Genomic DNA, 17,300 nt, shown 5'->3' on the forward strand with positions numbered 1-17,300 from the left:
AGCCTGAAAATACAGTAAAAACCAATAGCATTTGCAGTCATTCAACAAATGCAACCACTGTTGCTGCTACTTGAAAGAGAAACACATTTCATTAAATGAGTTCTACATGAAGAAGTGTTGGGTTTCTTTTTCATTAACAGTGATAGTTAATTAGATGTCATTCCTAACATCAGACCTGCAACCAGACACAAAAGTTGCGTATGATCCTGGCATGGCACAAACACTGCTGGCCGGAGTCAATTCACTGTCTGACCACGAGATGGCAGAGAATACAAAAACCATAATTATTTCTATTTAAAAAAGCTGTCTACAATTCCACGTGGTCATATTGCAAACTAAGGACTGGATATTTTTTTTTGTCGTTTTGAGTTTTTCTTTTATTTTTAATTGCAAGTGCACATTCTTTCAACTTAAATTTTGACCTCAAACAGGTGAACTGTTCCAACTGTTATACGTGGAATGGAAACTTGGCATTATGTAGAAAAGACCATTAAAGACAAAAATTATGAAAAGTCATTAGATTAGTATGTCTACACTTATTGTCAGGAACAAGACTTAACATTTGTGACAAAAACTGAAAATCTTCTACTACGATTGACTGATGTCTAAGGAAAGTTACATTCCACTTAAAATTGGTTCAAAAAATTAAAACCCATTCAGGTTTAAACATCTAATACTTTCTATCATACAAAAAATTCATCAGACCTTTCCAGCTGAAATAATAAAAAAAACCTCTACCCTAAAAAAACAAAACAAACAAAAAAAAACCAACCCCAAGAACAACTTCAGAATTTCTTTTAAAGAGCACTGGAAGCAAAGAACAATTAAAATCACTCCAATTTACAAAACATAATTGCTTACTACATTCCATCAGATTAAGTGATGATTTTACATGTTACATAGTTCTACTCTTACTTGCATGTGTATTATAAACGAGCAGGGGGCAGCAGAGTTTTGCAAACCATATATCATATCAGAAAAAAAGAACAGTGCATTTCAAAAATCTATTTAAAAACTCTATCATTTTTTTTTAATATTTGTAATCTGCAGAATACACTGGTAACTGAAGAATGGACAAAGTTCCCATCTGTATACAGCATACAGCACCCAATACAAATCAGATTAATTTCTCTATCCAAGAGGCTATTTTCTCAGCATTAATCCCTGAAGAAGGTATCTTACTGCCCTCTTAAAATGCAAAACCAAGAGAAAATCCCTTATAATTAGTGATGACATACCTTTTCTACAGGGAGAAGTATTTGGAGCAATCTAACAGTGAAGAGTGAAATGCTAATAAATGCCATTCTGTGATGCACCAGCATCACCTTGGGCTGTTCTGCACTTATATTGCTTTTGTGATATAATATAGTTTCTCCGAGCAAACCCAAGACTAGAAGCAATTTGTCTTTCTGAAAACAAAATCAGAAATACAATAATTAGAAAAAAATGAAACATCACTACATATTTACAGTGTTTACACAGCACTTGCAGTATCATTAGTACAGTTATGCCACATAAACTAAAATTGCATAAATGGTACAAAATACATAGCATTGTGTTTGTCACCTATGCATTAGTCCAAGATCTCGGTCTGTTTTCACTATTAGTTCTGAATACTTTGCTCAATAATTACCCATTCCTGGTTGCTCCCTCCCCTTCCCTCTCCCACTTTTGTCTCTTCCCCCACAACCTTACTTTCGCCTCACTACACTTTTGAACTTCTGAAATTTTATCTATTTTGAAGTTCAGTCTTAATAAGGAAATATTAAGTCCTGGTTTGAACCTGCTAATAAAGCTTTACCTTAAATTAAAAAAGTAATTTAAAAAAGCCTTCCCAAACCAATTCACAGTAAATTTGAAAACATCAAAGAGTTTTTTATCCCTATTGATTCTCAAAGGAAACCACAAAACCTTTTTCTTCCTCTCCCTATTTAAAAAAAAAAAATATTACTGTATACCATTACCCAGCTTATTTGCAAAGGTTTGTTTGTTAGTAGCCCAGAAAAAAACATCCTATTAATAATAATCAGTATGGTATACATATGATATATTCTACTGTAGTTTAACAGATGTATTTTAACATTTTAACAATGAAATTCATTCATTTTAACAATGAAATATGCTGATTCAGATCACAAAACAAGTAGACAAAGAGATATTAAGCTTCTGAGTTTAAATGTTCAGCACTGATGTGATGTTGATCAATTACAACAGATTTCCACAGATTGGTAGACTAAATTCAAAGAAAAAGTTCTCATTCACTAATAGATCCTATAAATATAAATATTAACATTTATAAAATAAGGAATAGGAAAGCCTAAAGCAATATTTTAATTAATTAATATTGCAGCTGTTATTGTTTCATATTCAGTAGTATTTTCACAAATTCTAACTCAAGCCAGGTGCATTTAAGACTACATTTAATTCAAATCCTTAGACAAGTTTCAGTCTGCAGCTCTGGTATGTTTGTTACATGCCTGAGCCACGACAGCTTATGCTTCAGCTTTCACTTGTCTTCAAAAAAGCAAGTCAATCATTTTATCTGTTATTCACTAATTTTATAATTCGTGTATATAACAACTCTCAATTGTGCTCAGCAATTTAAATTATTTGGTCAACAGCACCTTAATGCTTTAAATCTCTGCTGGTCCAGAAAGGCCTCTCCTTTCTTTCCCAGCTAAGCAACATTGTTAAGAAATTTGTGCAGGGTAGGAAATGGATAGCATGTATGTATCTTAGAATTCCAGTCCTGGATCTGAACAGTTATCTCCCTACTTTTAGATAGATTGTTTATAAGGAGTAAAGAAAGGGTAAGTTGTTATGGACATCAAATTGGTGTCCAGCACTTATAGTCAGTTTGTTTCCCTAAAATTCCCCTCCCTACATGTGTTTCTCTCAATTGCTGCTTATTTTCTTAAGGTGAAACTTCAAGTATTGTCTGGTAAAATAACTTACATTTTAAAAGGTGCCATCAACAAAACTAATAATAAACAACTTAAAATTTTCAAAAGCACAGCTCAGCAGAAGCTTAGATATATGAATCACTGCAGAAAATGTCAGAAGCTTATAAAAAGAGACAAATATCTGATGAAAACCTGAAGAACCTTACCAATTCCAATGCAAAAAGGCTGTCATCTTCCCAAACATTTTCAGAAATAGCATCACCAATAAGGGACATATCTTCAACAAGCAACTTAAGAACTTCCATTGTTACTCTCCTACTGCCTACAAACACAAATGAGAGGATAAATTCAAATAGAGACAAAATATTATATTTTGATATTCAGAAGACACCACTATAAACAAGAGACTATTCCTCATAGTCTGGAATTTTCCTATATGCTTCTTTATATATATATATAAAAAACGCTGGTATTTTCCTATATGCTTCTATAAAACTAAGGCTAACTGTCCTTAACCACTAATAGCTCTGAATCAGAGGAGACAACAACCAGTCAAAGTCACAACAGATTAAAGCAATTGTAGACTTAGAAAAAAATATGAATTTCCTTAAAACTATAGAAAAATTATTTAAGAAAATAACTGTGAACTTTACTACAACTGTAAATCTGATTACTGAACCTTTTTAAAGTTCATAATAAAGTCACTAATTTCTCCTGTCTACACAGCTGTGTTACAAATCTTCTGTATATATTACCTATTCCCACTAATCTGCATTTTTGATATAGGAGTGCCTTTTTTCACATATTATTATGTTTGACATCTTTTAAAAGACAAAGAGATGAATACCCTTGAGCTACTTGCACAGTTCTCCATAACAATTTTCACTTTGCTTTTAGGATGGTATTTATTAATTTTCATTTCTTCTTCAGAGTGTCCCTTAATAACAAAGCTAATCCAGTCTATTAATCACTTTTACCCTTTGTACAATTTTAAGCTTGAATATGTGGCCACAAAGAAATTGGTCCGAGCTTAGAAATCTACAGCCTACATTTACTACAAATATAAACCTCCTCCTAATGTCTCCAGATAATGAGAAAACACAGGAGTTAGGTTTCACGAAGAACAAGGCAGAATACCTGGAGCCAGACCAAATATTTTCAGCCTCACACAAGTGAGAATGCCAAAACTGTCTGACATCCTAAGGAACCATACGGTGAGTTTCCCTTAAATATTCAATGTAGTGCAACAGTTGGCTTAGTTACTTGTTGATGGTATGTTTCTATTTAAAATCATAGATGGATTTCACACAATACCATTGAATTTTCAATATACCTTTTAACTAAGATAAAAATTCTGCATCCTTCAAAATCCTCAAAACAAAATCTGTTTAAAAAAGATAAAGATCTACTTGTTCATTGTAATTAAACATTAAGTGCTTTGTGGTTTTCTCTATCTCTTGTGAATTTTACACATTGCAGAAGCCTTTTTGATATGCTTGAGGAAAATTTTTTTATCTCTGTATGTGACTAGATATGTAGTGATAATGACCATAGCTTCTGAAATTTGCAGCTTCAGTGATCTGCTTTGGGTGAGAAATGACAGAGAATCTGTCACAAGGCCTTTCTGAAAACTTGTTTTTAACCTGTCTCACAGAAGTACTGTTTTCCATTGATTTTAGACCAATTTAACTAAAGAAATTTCTCCATTTTTACAAAAGAAAACAAAACCCAAAACAACCCTCACAAAACCAAAACAAGCCCACAGCACTAATGATTTCTTCCATGACTTTGTTCACAAGGCAAGTAAGCACAAAGGAGGAAAAGTTCCAATTAACGTCTCCACTAGAAACAGAATTTAAGCTTAACTAAAATACAGATCATATTTCAAAATAAGAGGCAGAAAATTTTACAATAAGCTTACTGTTTTTTCCTTTACCCAGTAATTTAACCATCTAGAATAAAACCTACTCTATACCCTATATGTTGATAATAATGTTCATAAAAATGCCTGTTGATTTTACTAAAGATAACAACCCAAAATATAACCACATGAGAAACTGTGTTACTGTCTCACAATATCACACTGTCTCACAGTGTGCCTTCAGATCACAGGCTTTCAGATCAACAGGAACAGGATAAAAATATTAGTTTCCTTACAATCTGTGTCTCATCACACCACAGTGGAAGAATGAAGAAATATCACCAAGGAGAGTTTAAAAAGCATAAAAAAACCTAAGGGGAAGAGTCAAAGACAGGTCCAACTGAAAGAAAGAACCTTGAAACATAGGAAAAACTGTCTTTTAACTCTGCAGATTTGAAGTGACAGGCACCAGAAATGGAAAAGATAGAAAATACACTTTCTGCAATTTTACATTATAAATAAAAGATGCTAGAAGTCATGAACATGCTTGTGACTAATTAATATTTAAATACCACTATTCTGAAAAAGAAAAAAACCCACTTTAATTCATTTTAGTTGGTTTATAACAAAAAAAAATTTGAATAATTTTCATACACGTTTCATAGAATTTTTATGAGTTGAAGCCTCTAACTTCTAGTATCCTAGTCATAGATAGATGTACATTTCCAGCTCCTGCATTTGAAACTCTGACAATTACCAATACCTGTTTTGAACTGCATTACATTTTACAGCCAAATACCATTTTAGACAGCCTAAGAGCAAAAAGACTATCCTCCAAAAGGGCTTTTCAATTTAGAACCTCTGTAAATTAAAATTTGCAATTAGACTATCATACTTATGTTCCTTAAACCATTTCTAACTGCATTTGTCAGAACAAAAATAAGCCTTTCACAAGAATTTTCGTTTATTATTTCTTGAACAGGAGGAAAACTCTATGCTTAAACAGATACTTTAGAGAACATCTTTGGTTAAGAGTGGTTATTTTTTCATCTTCCTGAACGACATTTTATCCTGCCACACCATTTTTCTACCATACACTCACTTCCTGCCACTGTCAGTAAAAAGCACTTAAAATTTCTGCAGCAATTCTGGAAATCAATCAGGAAGATTCAAGTTTTGTAACCTGAACAAAGTGCCTAGAAAAGATCTGTTGCAACAAGCCACAATACATCAGTAATCATCTGTGCCTTATTTATTTGAGGTACTCACCTCATTGACTAACTTCTTTAGAGTATCTTGCATTAAGGATGGGGAAGATATATATAAGTTAAGTATTTAACTCAAAACTTTCTCACCTGTTCTTAGTAGAGGTATTGCATTTTCCAAGATGGAAACACAGAACTGAGGAAGGCTAAGCTGCTTCATCTGTAATTCCAAAGTGTCCTCATTTTCAGTATCTGGTAGGTCAATACGTCCTGCGTCAAATGGGGAATGCAGAGAGATTCTGGAGTGTGCATTTGCTTGAGTACTGTTTCCACTTAAAACAAAAAGCAAACAAAAATTTTTAATAAAGCAACATAGTTAACTCCTGCAAAGAGAAAACATGTAAAATGTACAGGTGTTAAAAATAGCATCAAGTATTTTCAGGACTCCTGTCTTAAACATATCCCTCCTCCCATCCCAATCTTTCTCTGCTATCTACCAGTGTTGCAGGAAGAGGGGGATTTTGTTTGGTTGTTTTTTTTTAAATGTCAGAACAGGTACATCACAAGTGAATGCCTGATGTCTTGGCACTCATCATCTAAATCACTTAGCACTGTGTACTGTAAGAAACATTGCACATGCAATGAATACAATACTGTATGAGAAATATCAGTTGACTGGAAATTCTATTTTTTTTTATGAACAAAATTTATCAGTTGCTTGAAGCAAGACCACTTACTAAATCAAATTTCAGCCTGAATTATACTTACTGTATTAAAACCATTCTATATAGCTAGCCACAAAAATCCTTAGAAGAAAATTAAGAAGCATGAGCTATGTTTACTCCTTAGGACTACCTTGTCCACTATAAAACAGGAACTATTCCCTTCTCCAAGAAAGCTTTAAATGTAACCAAATATATACTACAAAGTATACAGAATGTTATTAAATTATAGATGTATCTTTAATTATTAAATATTTTATCTATGATATATGAATACATCATTAAATATAGTAGATATGGTTCATAAATTATGAGCAATATATAGTTCATAACTGTATTAGTTTTCAACTGTTTTTGATAATAATCTAATTCTACTGTCAGCATTACAATTCATAAAAATCAGAATATAATTTTTATTTTTTCTTATCCCAAACAATGTTTAGCAATCTTGATTTGCTTTAAAAACCTGTATGACTTATAACTGGGTTTTGATTGGTTCCCTTTTTTATTATTAAATTAGCCGAAGAAACTGAATTGTGGCATGACCATGTTACATTATGTGTTACATAGAAGAATTCACCAATAAGTAGTTGGGGCTTTTCTATACTTACCAGGGGAAAAGGAAGGAGAGATATCAATCATAAAAGCAATTCAGAAGAGGAAAGGTTAAGTTTCCAGGCAGAAATTGAAACAGACAAACAGATAGATTGAAGAATCTCAAGATTAAAGAAGAAGGAAAAGAAGAGTTACATATAGAATAGCAATAAACAAATTTACATTAAATTTATGTAGAAAAAGACAAGATTCACTAAAAGCAGCTCTTCCTTATCAAAATCAGAAATGTCAGAGCAACACAACTGTCATTTCCCTCTATCACACCTTCTATTCAACACCACGTTGCTCTTTATGCTACCTCTGAGCTAAATTATATTTTTGTAAGAAATGACATTCATGGACAGTGAGCAGGTGTACTGCAGCACACAGGATGCAAGAAGATAAAGGTGTGCAGTCATGAACAGCTCATAAACTGACCCTATTAGCACTCCCTGGTTTCTAGAAGTCTCATCACTGCCTGAACTGGTACTTATTCTTATGCAGCTTTCATTTCTAGACTGACAGCCAGGCCATCATTCTCTTGCACAATATACACCAGCTGCTATTGAACTGTTAACTGTTCAGCTCTGGAAAATGGCCAGGGCCGAGAACACATAAAGCCTGGAATTCTTTGATAGTGCCATATTAGTTACATGCTAAAAATTAATATATTACACTTAAATAAGTTTTTAATATGACTGTCAAGATGTATTTACAATTGAGCTATTCTCATTACAATCTATTTGAATACCTAGGAGGTACTCAATCACTAAGCCCACACATCACAGAGACTCAAAAAAGCTACTAACAAGCACACAGTAGAGATTTACAAGGACTTTTAAAATCCCACATACTAGAAGACATTGGTACTTGAACAGAAGCTTTAAGCTGTGTCAAGACGAGCAACAAAACCACACACAAAAACCTCTACATTTGGAGGGTATACAGACAATTTATAATTTCATATAAGATTCAAATATTTACATGTCATAGAACTCAAATTTGTTGTCACATTTAACAACAAATTTTAAAGAATTCAATAGAAATCTCTATGCAGCATAGCATTTTTGACAATACTATATACTGTTACCTACAGGATGGCCATTCCACTTAAAAGAACTTATGAGGTCATCTGCTGAAAAAAAGAAAAATCCCTGACTTTCCAGAAATAGACTGAAAAAATGCTTTTCTGCATCTTACAAATACATGCACATAAGCAGTAACAATTAATAGGAAGAGACTTTGTTTAAAATGATAGTTGGGTACAAAATGTAGCAATGATTTTAAGTATTCTGAACACCACTTTAAGAATGGTTTAATTCATAAACATGGTTTGAACCTTCACAAGTGACCAAAGACACTGCGTCAATCCACACACTGACAAGGAGCTGATGATATAATCCTAAATTAAAATGTTTTTAACTGAAGTATAAGTTATTTTCTGTTTCATTCACCTAGAAGATACTGCATCCCAATCTTGACCATCTCCTCTAGGACGTTGAACTGTCCGTCCAATTACAGAGGGCCGAGGACTACTACCTCCAGGTGATGGATTCTGAGAACGAGGAGCACCTCTTGCTTCTTGACAGTAAGACATAGATGAATTCTGGGAAGCTGTGCCTTTATGCAACACAAAGAATATATTTTCCCTCAGAAGTAGCCATTATTCTGAAAGATACTACATAGTAAACAGCAAAAGTAACTTAGGTAGGATATGCAAAAAAAACACGTAAATACTGATGACCTAGAACAACTGATCACTGGCAAGTAGCAGAGTTTGGAAACCAAATTCCAAGGCAAAAACCACTGAGGATTCCAACAGAACTACAAATTTGGAGTTGTAAAAATAGAAACATAGTGTCTGGGTAAGGCTATTGGACTTGTTGATGTTATAACTGAATTAGCAGCCAGTACCATTTATTAAATATAAATTATTTCTATTATATTATATATATATATTATATATATTATATATAAATATAAACCAAATATAGTGGCAATCTTTTGAAGGGAACCAGACTACAAATTTACAGAAACAAAGTTTTGATTCAATTCAGGTGACAAGATGGAAACAAGAAACCATCATAAGTAATCTACACCATTAAAGCCACAACATTTAAGTATTAAGAACATTGTGAAGCAGCCCTCATGACTTCAAAGCAATGACAGAACTATTTTTAGCCATCAGCATAAAAAAAAGGTTCACATATCCCATGAAATTAATAACTACATTGTTAAGTACTAATAGTTTGAAAGTTTTTCTGAAACTTTGCCCACTTTTATTTTACATATTTAATTTAGTTTTAGTTAAAAATCCCTTCCCTACTGACATAGAGACAATTGGATATTGGGAGAAGTTGATGAATGGGAAATCACAGAAAAGTAAAACTGAATTAGTAAATTAAAATGATGCAAGTATTCAAAGTTTTTAATTAACATTTATAGTACTGAACACCATCCCTTTAGCAAAACAGTTTCACAAGATTACATTTTCTATAATGTTCAGGTTTTCTTTTTTTCCATCATTTTAGACAATTTTATGTGTAGTAAAAAAACAACAGTATCTCACATACTTAAAAATACCTACCATGCTCTGAGGAATTAAAACTTGGATCTCTATGGAAGTTAAGTCTACTTCTCAAGAAGATGCAGAGCTGTTGCAAGCATGACACAGCCTGCAAAGCCAACTGGTGTCTTCTGTCTCCTCCAAAAGCCAGGTTTAGAAGAGACAAAAGGCTCTGCAAAGACAAAACCACCAACAATGAGACCTGAACATTAATCACCTTCATGAACAACCATGCCAGCAAATCTTGCACTAAATATAGTTCAAAAATGTTTCCAAGTGTTTTTCAAAATCACAGCAAAGAATAAATAGGCTCAACTACTGTTTTATGACTGAATGCAAGACTATCATGCCTAAGGAAGAAGACAAGTTTCACATTGTATTTCCCATAAAGTCACTACTTTCATTATGGGAGCCCATTAGAGGGTGTGCAGACAACAACCACACAAATTTATCTTATCCAAAAGAAACAAAGTACTTCAGAAAGAACTTCATTATTGAGTAGCAACGTACATTGTTACAAGCAAAAAACTTTAAAACCACAATATACAGCCAATGTCCCCTTTCCTATGCACCTGGAGTTAGCATAAAGGTACTTCTGTTTAACTACTTAATTTAAAAACAAATTGAATCATTTGCATCAATTCATCCAATAGCAAAGCTTATACTACTATAATCTTTAAACTTTAGGTGAATTCTTACCTGTACAATCTTTGGTCTCTGAAGGAAGATCTCTGCAGGAAAATCTTGCATAATCACATCCTGAAGAAGCTCACAGGTACTCCAAATTAAACTTTGGTTGTTACTTCCCAAAGAGCTAAAAGTTCATATTTAAATATGTGTTAAAATGAAAAGAAAACCAACCAGTAATTATTAGCCTGATCAAGTCTTTACAAGAAAGTTATAATCACAACACTGAAGAATCTAAAGAAAAAATATCTCTGTAATTCTATTCTATTGTCATATCAAATCAAAAATCAAATAAGTCCAGTGTAACAAATCTGTCTTCCTTTTCTATACTCTGACATAAAGGAAATTAAATATTAAACAGGTTCTCCAGCTTCAGAAATCTTTAAAAAGGAAAAAAACAAACAAACACAAAAAAACCCCAAAAAACAAAAACAAACTATGCTAGAAATCTATCAGAGCTCTGTGACAATTCATAAGGAATCCCAACTACAGAATTCTCCCTTGGGGCACTTCAAACACTTTTTCTAAATTTAAAAAAACAACAAAACGTCACTGCAGGAAGACAGTTTGAATGACTCAATGCCTGGATAGGGCTCTGTACCTAAACTTAGTAGCCTAAACTTAGTTAAGCTGCTACTGAAAGTAGGGATTTTCCTACCAGCTGGTCATGGGGGTAAAGTAAATAATGATTTTTTTCCAGCTTATTCTATTATTAGCTGAAAAAAATCTTTGATCCACTTAAGAAATTTAGAGCACAGGCTGAAGTGTCATGAACAAAAGACCCAAATACACCCTGATTTAAACACAAAAAATGGAGAGTGGCACTGCCCAGCTTCAGTCCAGTTTTTACAACCATTTATCAAAAATCAGCTCATTGGGTTACTTACAGGAACAACCTCATGATGCAGAAGGACAGAAATTTACAGCTGCTATTCATAGAAAAGAAAAACTACAAGGAAATTGTAATGTTTCTATTACTGCACCTCTCATTTGATGAAAGAACATGTCTATCTGTTGAAGTCAGAGTTAGCCAAGGAAATGTGGAAAATTTCAGGCATTTCACTGCAAAAAAAAACAACAGAGCGGATGTCTTGAAATACATTTTAAAGAAATATTATGTTGTATACATCCAAGGCAAAGTAAAAAACATATAAACAATATACTATCTTATGCAGAAATATCTTTTAACAAATATAGGCTTGCAAAAACTCAAATGCTTTTAATGAGAGTTTTCAGCAATACCAAATCATCACTAAGGTCATACCAAATCCAAATGAAATATGTTTATTGAGAAAGCTTTAGGAAATAACAAACACAGCATTAGTGGAAGAATACTCAATCTGTCACATCATGCTTTTAAACAAATTTTAATTTTTATCTGCTACTAAAGAATATTTTATCCATTAGTATGATCTCTAAAAATGGAAAATTCACCTCATGGTTTTACTCTTAAAGCAGTAGAAATTATTGTTCTTACAAAATTATGACACATAATAAATTTGTAATGAAAATAACTTTAAAGCTATTTGTAACTTAAAAGTTCGTAATAATTATTGTGCAATTCCTAGAACAGTTGATTACTAAAAATGCAACTGGTGATCTACCTACAGTAACTGCAAAGTCGTATTTTAAAATCTAGATCTCAGATTCATACTGTATTTTAAATAAGACACTTTCCTGTGAACTGCTACAGGCAAAGACCTGCCAAAACATTATAGATCTGTGCTTGTCAGTGAAACACTTTGTATAATTTGACAAAAAAAAAACAAAACAAAGCATAACACTGGTTTTCATTTAAGTACCAAGCAAAGATTCCCCTAGCACCTAAACCAATTGTCTAAAAAGTAGAAAGATACTTCAAACTAAGTTTTGTTGAAATAAAAGGTACTTATTTCTTTAAACAACTTCTGTTTATGAAACACAGATCATCTGGAAAATACTGGCAATTTAAATAATTTTTTAAATTGCAGCACTTTCTAATGTACTTTAGAGATTCCAAAGAGTTACACTATTTACTAGAAAAGAGAAATATCTATTAAGATGACTGTCATTTTTATAAGCATTATAATTGTGGCTTCTGTGGTGTTAGCTTTCACAGAATAACAAAAGGAAAAAGAAGAGCCAGTTTTGCTATCCACATTTGTAATGGAATTCCAACTAAATTACAACTCTAAGCTCTTTCTGTAATTAACATATTCTTTTATAACTACACATACCAACTGTTCTTTTGGGAGATATTTCTAACTGCGGCAGATGACTTCCACTTTGACAAAAATATCCAGTGAATAATTCCTCCTGAGGCAGAACTAAAATAAAAAAAAGGGGTAAGTTAAAAAAATGCACATGCACAGAAAAGAAAAGCTCAATTTATTTTTGTGCTTTTCCTTAACTTCTTCCCTCTTGCCCTTGAGTTTTAAATCAGTTTCCTTAATAGGTTAAAATAGTCTCAGATGGTCAGAAAAATGAAGTAAAAAAGAGTGTGTCAATGTTTATTTTTTTATAGTCATATTCTGCAACTGTAAAGGGTGCATTTTTCTCCATTTTTTTTTACACTAACTTGCATACCATACAAACAATAGCAAAACCAGCTACACAAAATGTATTGCCTGATGGAGGACTGGCAGCCAAATAAATGGTTTTCTTTTAATCTAAATCTGTAGTAATAAAATTAACTTTTCAAATTAATTACTTAAAACCTTTTTCTACCAAACTGCTGTCTTCTTACGTCACCTGAAAAGTTCCCCTCTTGTATATATGTATGTTGCTAGATGTCATTCATATGCAAACTGTATAAAAATATACACAAGAAATGTTAACACTAAAAGCAACCTCTCCAGACCATAATACTTGGTCCAAAGGATCAAACTAGATAATGCCAGGTTATTAGTTTACAATTTTTTCCAATAGCAGAAAGAAAAATACAAACACTTAGGAAGCATTAGGATTATTCCATCCACACTTGCATACAATTTACAGTATAAATAACCTCAACTGAATAGTTTCAGAAAAATATAATTTAAGAATGAACATACAGAAGGTTATTCTTCTCCATACAGTAGAAACATTAGGTAAAAATATGCCCATATATGGGCACAGGAAGGAAAAAAGAAATTAAAAATTAACCATCAGGCACATATTTCTAGTGAACTAAATCTCCAAGCATTAGAAAGGTGGCTGAAACCACCAAAACATTACTTTTATCTCTGTGACTACACAGTATGAATGACAGAGCTGTGGTCACTACTGCTACATGCACTGTGTAACTACAATGTCTTTCCCACAATGAGCACGAGGTAATGTAATATAATATGTAATTTTCTCCTCCAAATTCTGTTCTAATTTTTTTAAGGCAGAAGAGGAGAACCAAATGGGTTAGATTGCATCTAGGAGGAAATGTAAATCATTGCAACAGACATAATGAGCTAGGTAACAGATGCAAACAATAGCACTCCACACATAATGTGACATTTTTAAGAAAGTTTATGTATTTTTCTATGACAAATACTTATCCAATACTAAGTAGATAGTGCATAAAACTACTATAGTTTCAAAAATCATTCTATTAGGATTACAACTACTAGGATTATAACTACTGTTTTTTTCTTTTTCATATTTTTCTCATAGGATTTGAATTGGTTTCCAAACTAAATCCTACTATACAAAGCACAGCAGCAAAGCATAATGGCTAAATTACAGATTTATTGGAAGTTGCTACACACTTGCTGCCATAAAGCTGTCCTTGCAAGTTATGTCATGCTCTTTGTACATTACAGAAAACAGATATTATACATCGAGGAAATTGATAGGGAATTCCATTACAGGAATGCCACCAGCTGATTTAGCTAAGGTCACACTGTCTCTGGCAAAATCTGATTAGCACACACTTCACTGATTTCTCAGGAATAATTTGCCTACTATACATGAAAACATCAGCTTCTCATAGCCTTTTCATTTGCTTTATTTTAATATAAAATAAATTACAGTTTAAAATATGTAATTTTACCTGATTGATCTACTGAAGGCTGAGACTGAGCTTGATAACATACTGAAGAACTAGAAGGGAGTTCAGAAGGAAGAAAGAACAGTCCATCCACAATCCCATCAATTATGGCCTGCAAGTTTGGATCCACGTCAGAGCGAAGCTGAGATAAGAATTCCACTGCACCAATTCCAATCATTTTCTGAGCAGCAGGTGGATGCTATATTAAGACAAATAACTGACAAAGTTAGTTTGAAGAGTCTCAAGGTCTTTGGATGGGAGCAGGGAAGAGAGAGCAGCAGGGGGAAGAAGGAAAAGAACTTAAATTCTTAAGTAATATTTTGCCTTTATTAATTTAGACCATTGTGCTGAGGTAGAGTTAGCTCATTTTCTTCCCTGTAGTTGGCATGGGGATGTGTGTTGGATTTGTGCTGAACACAAAGTTCAGATATTTTTGTTACTGCTAAGCAGGACCTACACAGAACCAAAGGCTTTTCTGCTATCCTGAAAAGGGATCTAGGAGTACCTGGGAGGTTGGGAAGAGACACAGCCAGTACTGGTAACCCCAACTGATCAGAGGAATATTCCATATCATAGAATCACAAAAAGGCCAGGTTGCAAGAGACCTTAAAGCTCATCTAGTTCCAACAGCATGCTGAATCTATAAAGGGGGTGAAACAAAGAGGAATGGGGAGACATTGGGAGTGATGGCATTTGTCTTCTCAAGTCACCACTACGTGTGAGGGTGCTGTGCTTTCATGGAAATGGCTGGACACCTGCCCATGGGAAGTGGTGAATTAATCCCTTGTTTTGCTTTGCTCTTGCATGCAGCTTTTGCTTTTCCTATCAAACTGCCTTTGTCTCAACCCATGAGTCTTCTCCTTTTTACCAATCCGATTTCCTCCCCAGTCCCACTGGGGGGTGTGAGCAACCAGCTGTGTAGGGCTGGGGTTGACATGACATCCATCCATCAGTATTAAGGATGGGTTGTTTTTTAACTCTGCATAGTTACAGTTTAGTGATTAGAACACAAGAATATAAAAATCTGAGCTAGATGAAATTTCTGTAACATTTCCTCAAATAAGTTGCAACAATGTTCAAACCTTTGCTTTCCAGGAACAATGCAAATGCTTAACAGCAAATAATGCTCCACGTTAAAAATGAAGCACTAAATGAGAAACTGAAGAAGCAGAGAAACTAAAGTAGAAACTCAGAAAATACTATTTTTCCCGGCTATCTCTCTGACCCTTTTGAAGTCACTGAAATTGTTTTAATTCTGGTCTACACACAGTGGCTTTATTATTCCTGTCTTTGTAAAACACTCTAAAAATCTTGTTACATGGAGCTACAAAATCAAGTAATATCCAGCTGGTGCAATACTTAACTTCAGCATTATAAAAACATATAGTTTTAAAATAAACGAATGTTAGTATGTCATACCTTGATCAAACTGTTCACAAAATTTAATACTTCCTCTTTTATTGGTACGACTGGGAAATTGAACCACTCCAAAAGGTTACGAAAAAGTGCTTTTTCATGGACCAAGTCAGCATAGGAAATCAAGTTGTGGTCCAGTTTAAATAGAATAGTCTTCAAAGATCGCTCTCTTATCTCTGTCAGTTCATGACCTGCCCAAAAAAAGGGGATTAAGAAACCCATAAAATTATTTGACATAACTTTTTTCTTATTTGGACAAACAGAATACTGCCAGAGATGCAGTGAAAAAAAGCCAGCTTATAAACTTCCAGTATTATGCCTACCAGGAAGACAAATACGATTACACTCACCAGCAATAACCTAATCAAGTGTGTTTGCATGATTATAAAGCGGTGAGACATTATAAGATATACTGATATAATCCGGTGCCAAACGCGCCACTACTGATACAACCTGGTGCCGGAACCTCGAGCAGAGTGTGTCGTGGGTACGGAAAGCTGCCTCGGACTCACCAACCGGACAAAAATCTACCCAAGCCCACTGAACCGAAAGGCACCGTGTCTGAAGGGGAAGCCTTTGGCATTTCCTAATGGAAGCACGGGGAGCGCCGCCGCCTCCTCCACGCCTGCCACGGGGAGCGGAGTGGAAGAGCAGCAGGCAGAAGAGCGGCGGAGGCCGGGCAGGGGCGGCCGGGCTCCCGCGGAGCAGCGCCGGGCCGCACGCTGCCGCTGCCCACAGCCCCGCAGGCGGCGGGGCCGCAGGGAGAGGAGCCATTACCCAGCTTCCTGACGAGGGCCGACAGCTCCATCGCGCCGCTCCGCCCGCCCGCATTCAACCGCCGCGCGGACCCGCCGCCCGCCCGCCTGGACGCGGCCGCAGGGCACCTCGGGAAATGTAGTCTGTCCGCCTCCGCCCCGGGCCCGCCGCCGGGCGCTGAGCGTGAAGCACGCCAGGAGCAATCATCGCCCCGCGGCGCGCTGGCGGGAGCGCAGAGAACTACAGTTCCCATGAGGCCCCGCGTCGGGCCCTTCCCCACCCGTCGCGGGAGCCGGGCCCGCCGGCCGGGTGCGGCGGGGGCCGCTGAAGCTCCGAGGGTCTGTGTGGACCGGCGGGGAGCGTGTTGCCAGGTGGCGGACGCCTCTCCTCTCAGGCAGCTAACCAGTGACAGGATGAGAGGGGACAGCCTTAAATTACACCAGGAGATGATTTATTCATCCCTGTACGGAAGGGAGACTACTAGGAGGATGGCGAGGGACTTTTTGCAAGTGCGTGTAGTGATCGGACAAGGGAGAATGACTTCAAACTGATAGATGTTGGATTTAGATCAAACGTTAGGAAGAAATTAT

The 17,300-nt window shown here is 35.1% G+C and overlaps 1 protein-coding gene across 1 annotated transcript in view; it reads right to left on the bottom strand.

Moving 5' to 3' along the window:
* The window catches only part of RTTN (rotatin), a 78,468-nt gene extending 61,505 nt beyond the window's left edge, over positions 1-16,963 (bottom strand). Inside the window, exons 1-11 of the mRNA XM_005517449.3 lie at positions 16,732-16,963; positions 15,958-16,145; positions 14,542-14,737; positions 12,755-12,844; positions 11,522-11,600; positions 10,551-10,665; positions 9,873-10,023; positions 8,740-8,905; positions 6,120-6,301; positions 3,110-3,225; positions 1,239-1,409 (exon numbers count right to left, since the gene is read on the bottom strand). Of these exons, the coding sequence (XP_005517506.2) occupies positions 1,239-1,409; positions 3,110-3,225; positions 6,120-6,301; positions 8,740-8,905; positions 9,873-10,023; positions 10,551-10,665; positions 11,522-11,600; positions 12,755-12,844; positions 14,542-14,737; positions 15,958-16,145; positions 16,732-16,963 (1,686 nt within the window). The remainder of the gene's footprint in view (positions 1-1,238; positions 1,410-3,109; positions 3,226-6,119; positions 6,302-8,739; positions 8,906-9,872; positions 10,024-10,550; positions 10,666-11,521; positions 11,601-12,754; positions 12,845-14,541; positions 14,738-15,957; positions 16,146-16,731) is intronic.
* Between the last annotated feature and the right edge of the window lie 337 nt (positions 16,964-17,300).

This window comes from Pseudopodoces humilis, chromosome 1, assembly GCF_049639895.1.
Source record: "Pseudopodoces humilis isolate 2021_Gansu_Grassland_sample_001 chromosome 1, ASM4963989v1, whole genome shotgun sequence".
In the NCBI taxonomy this organism is placed as follows: domain Eukaryota; kingdom Metazoa; phylum Chordata; class Aves; order Passeriformes; family Paridae; genus Pseudopodoces; species Pseudopodoces humilis.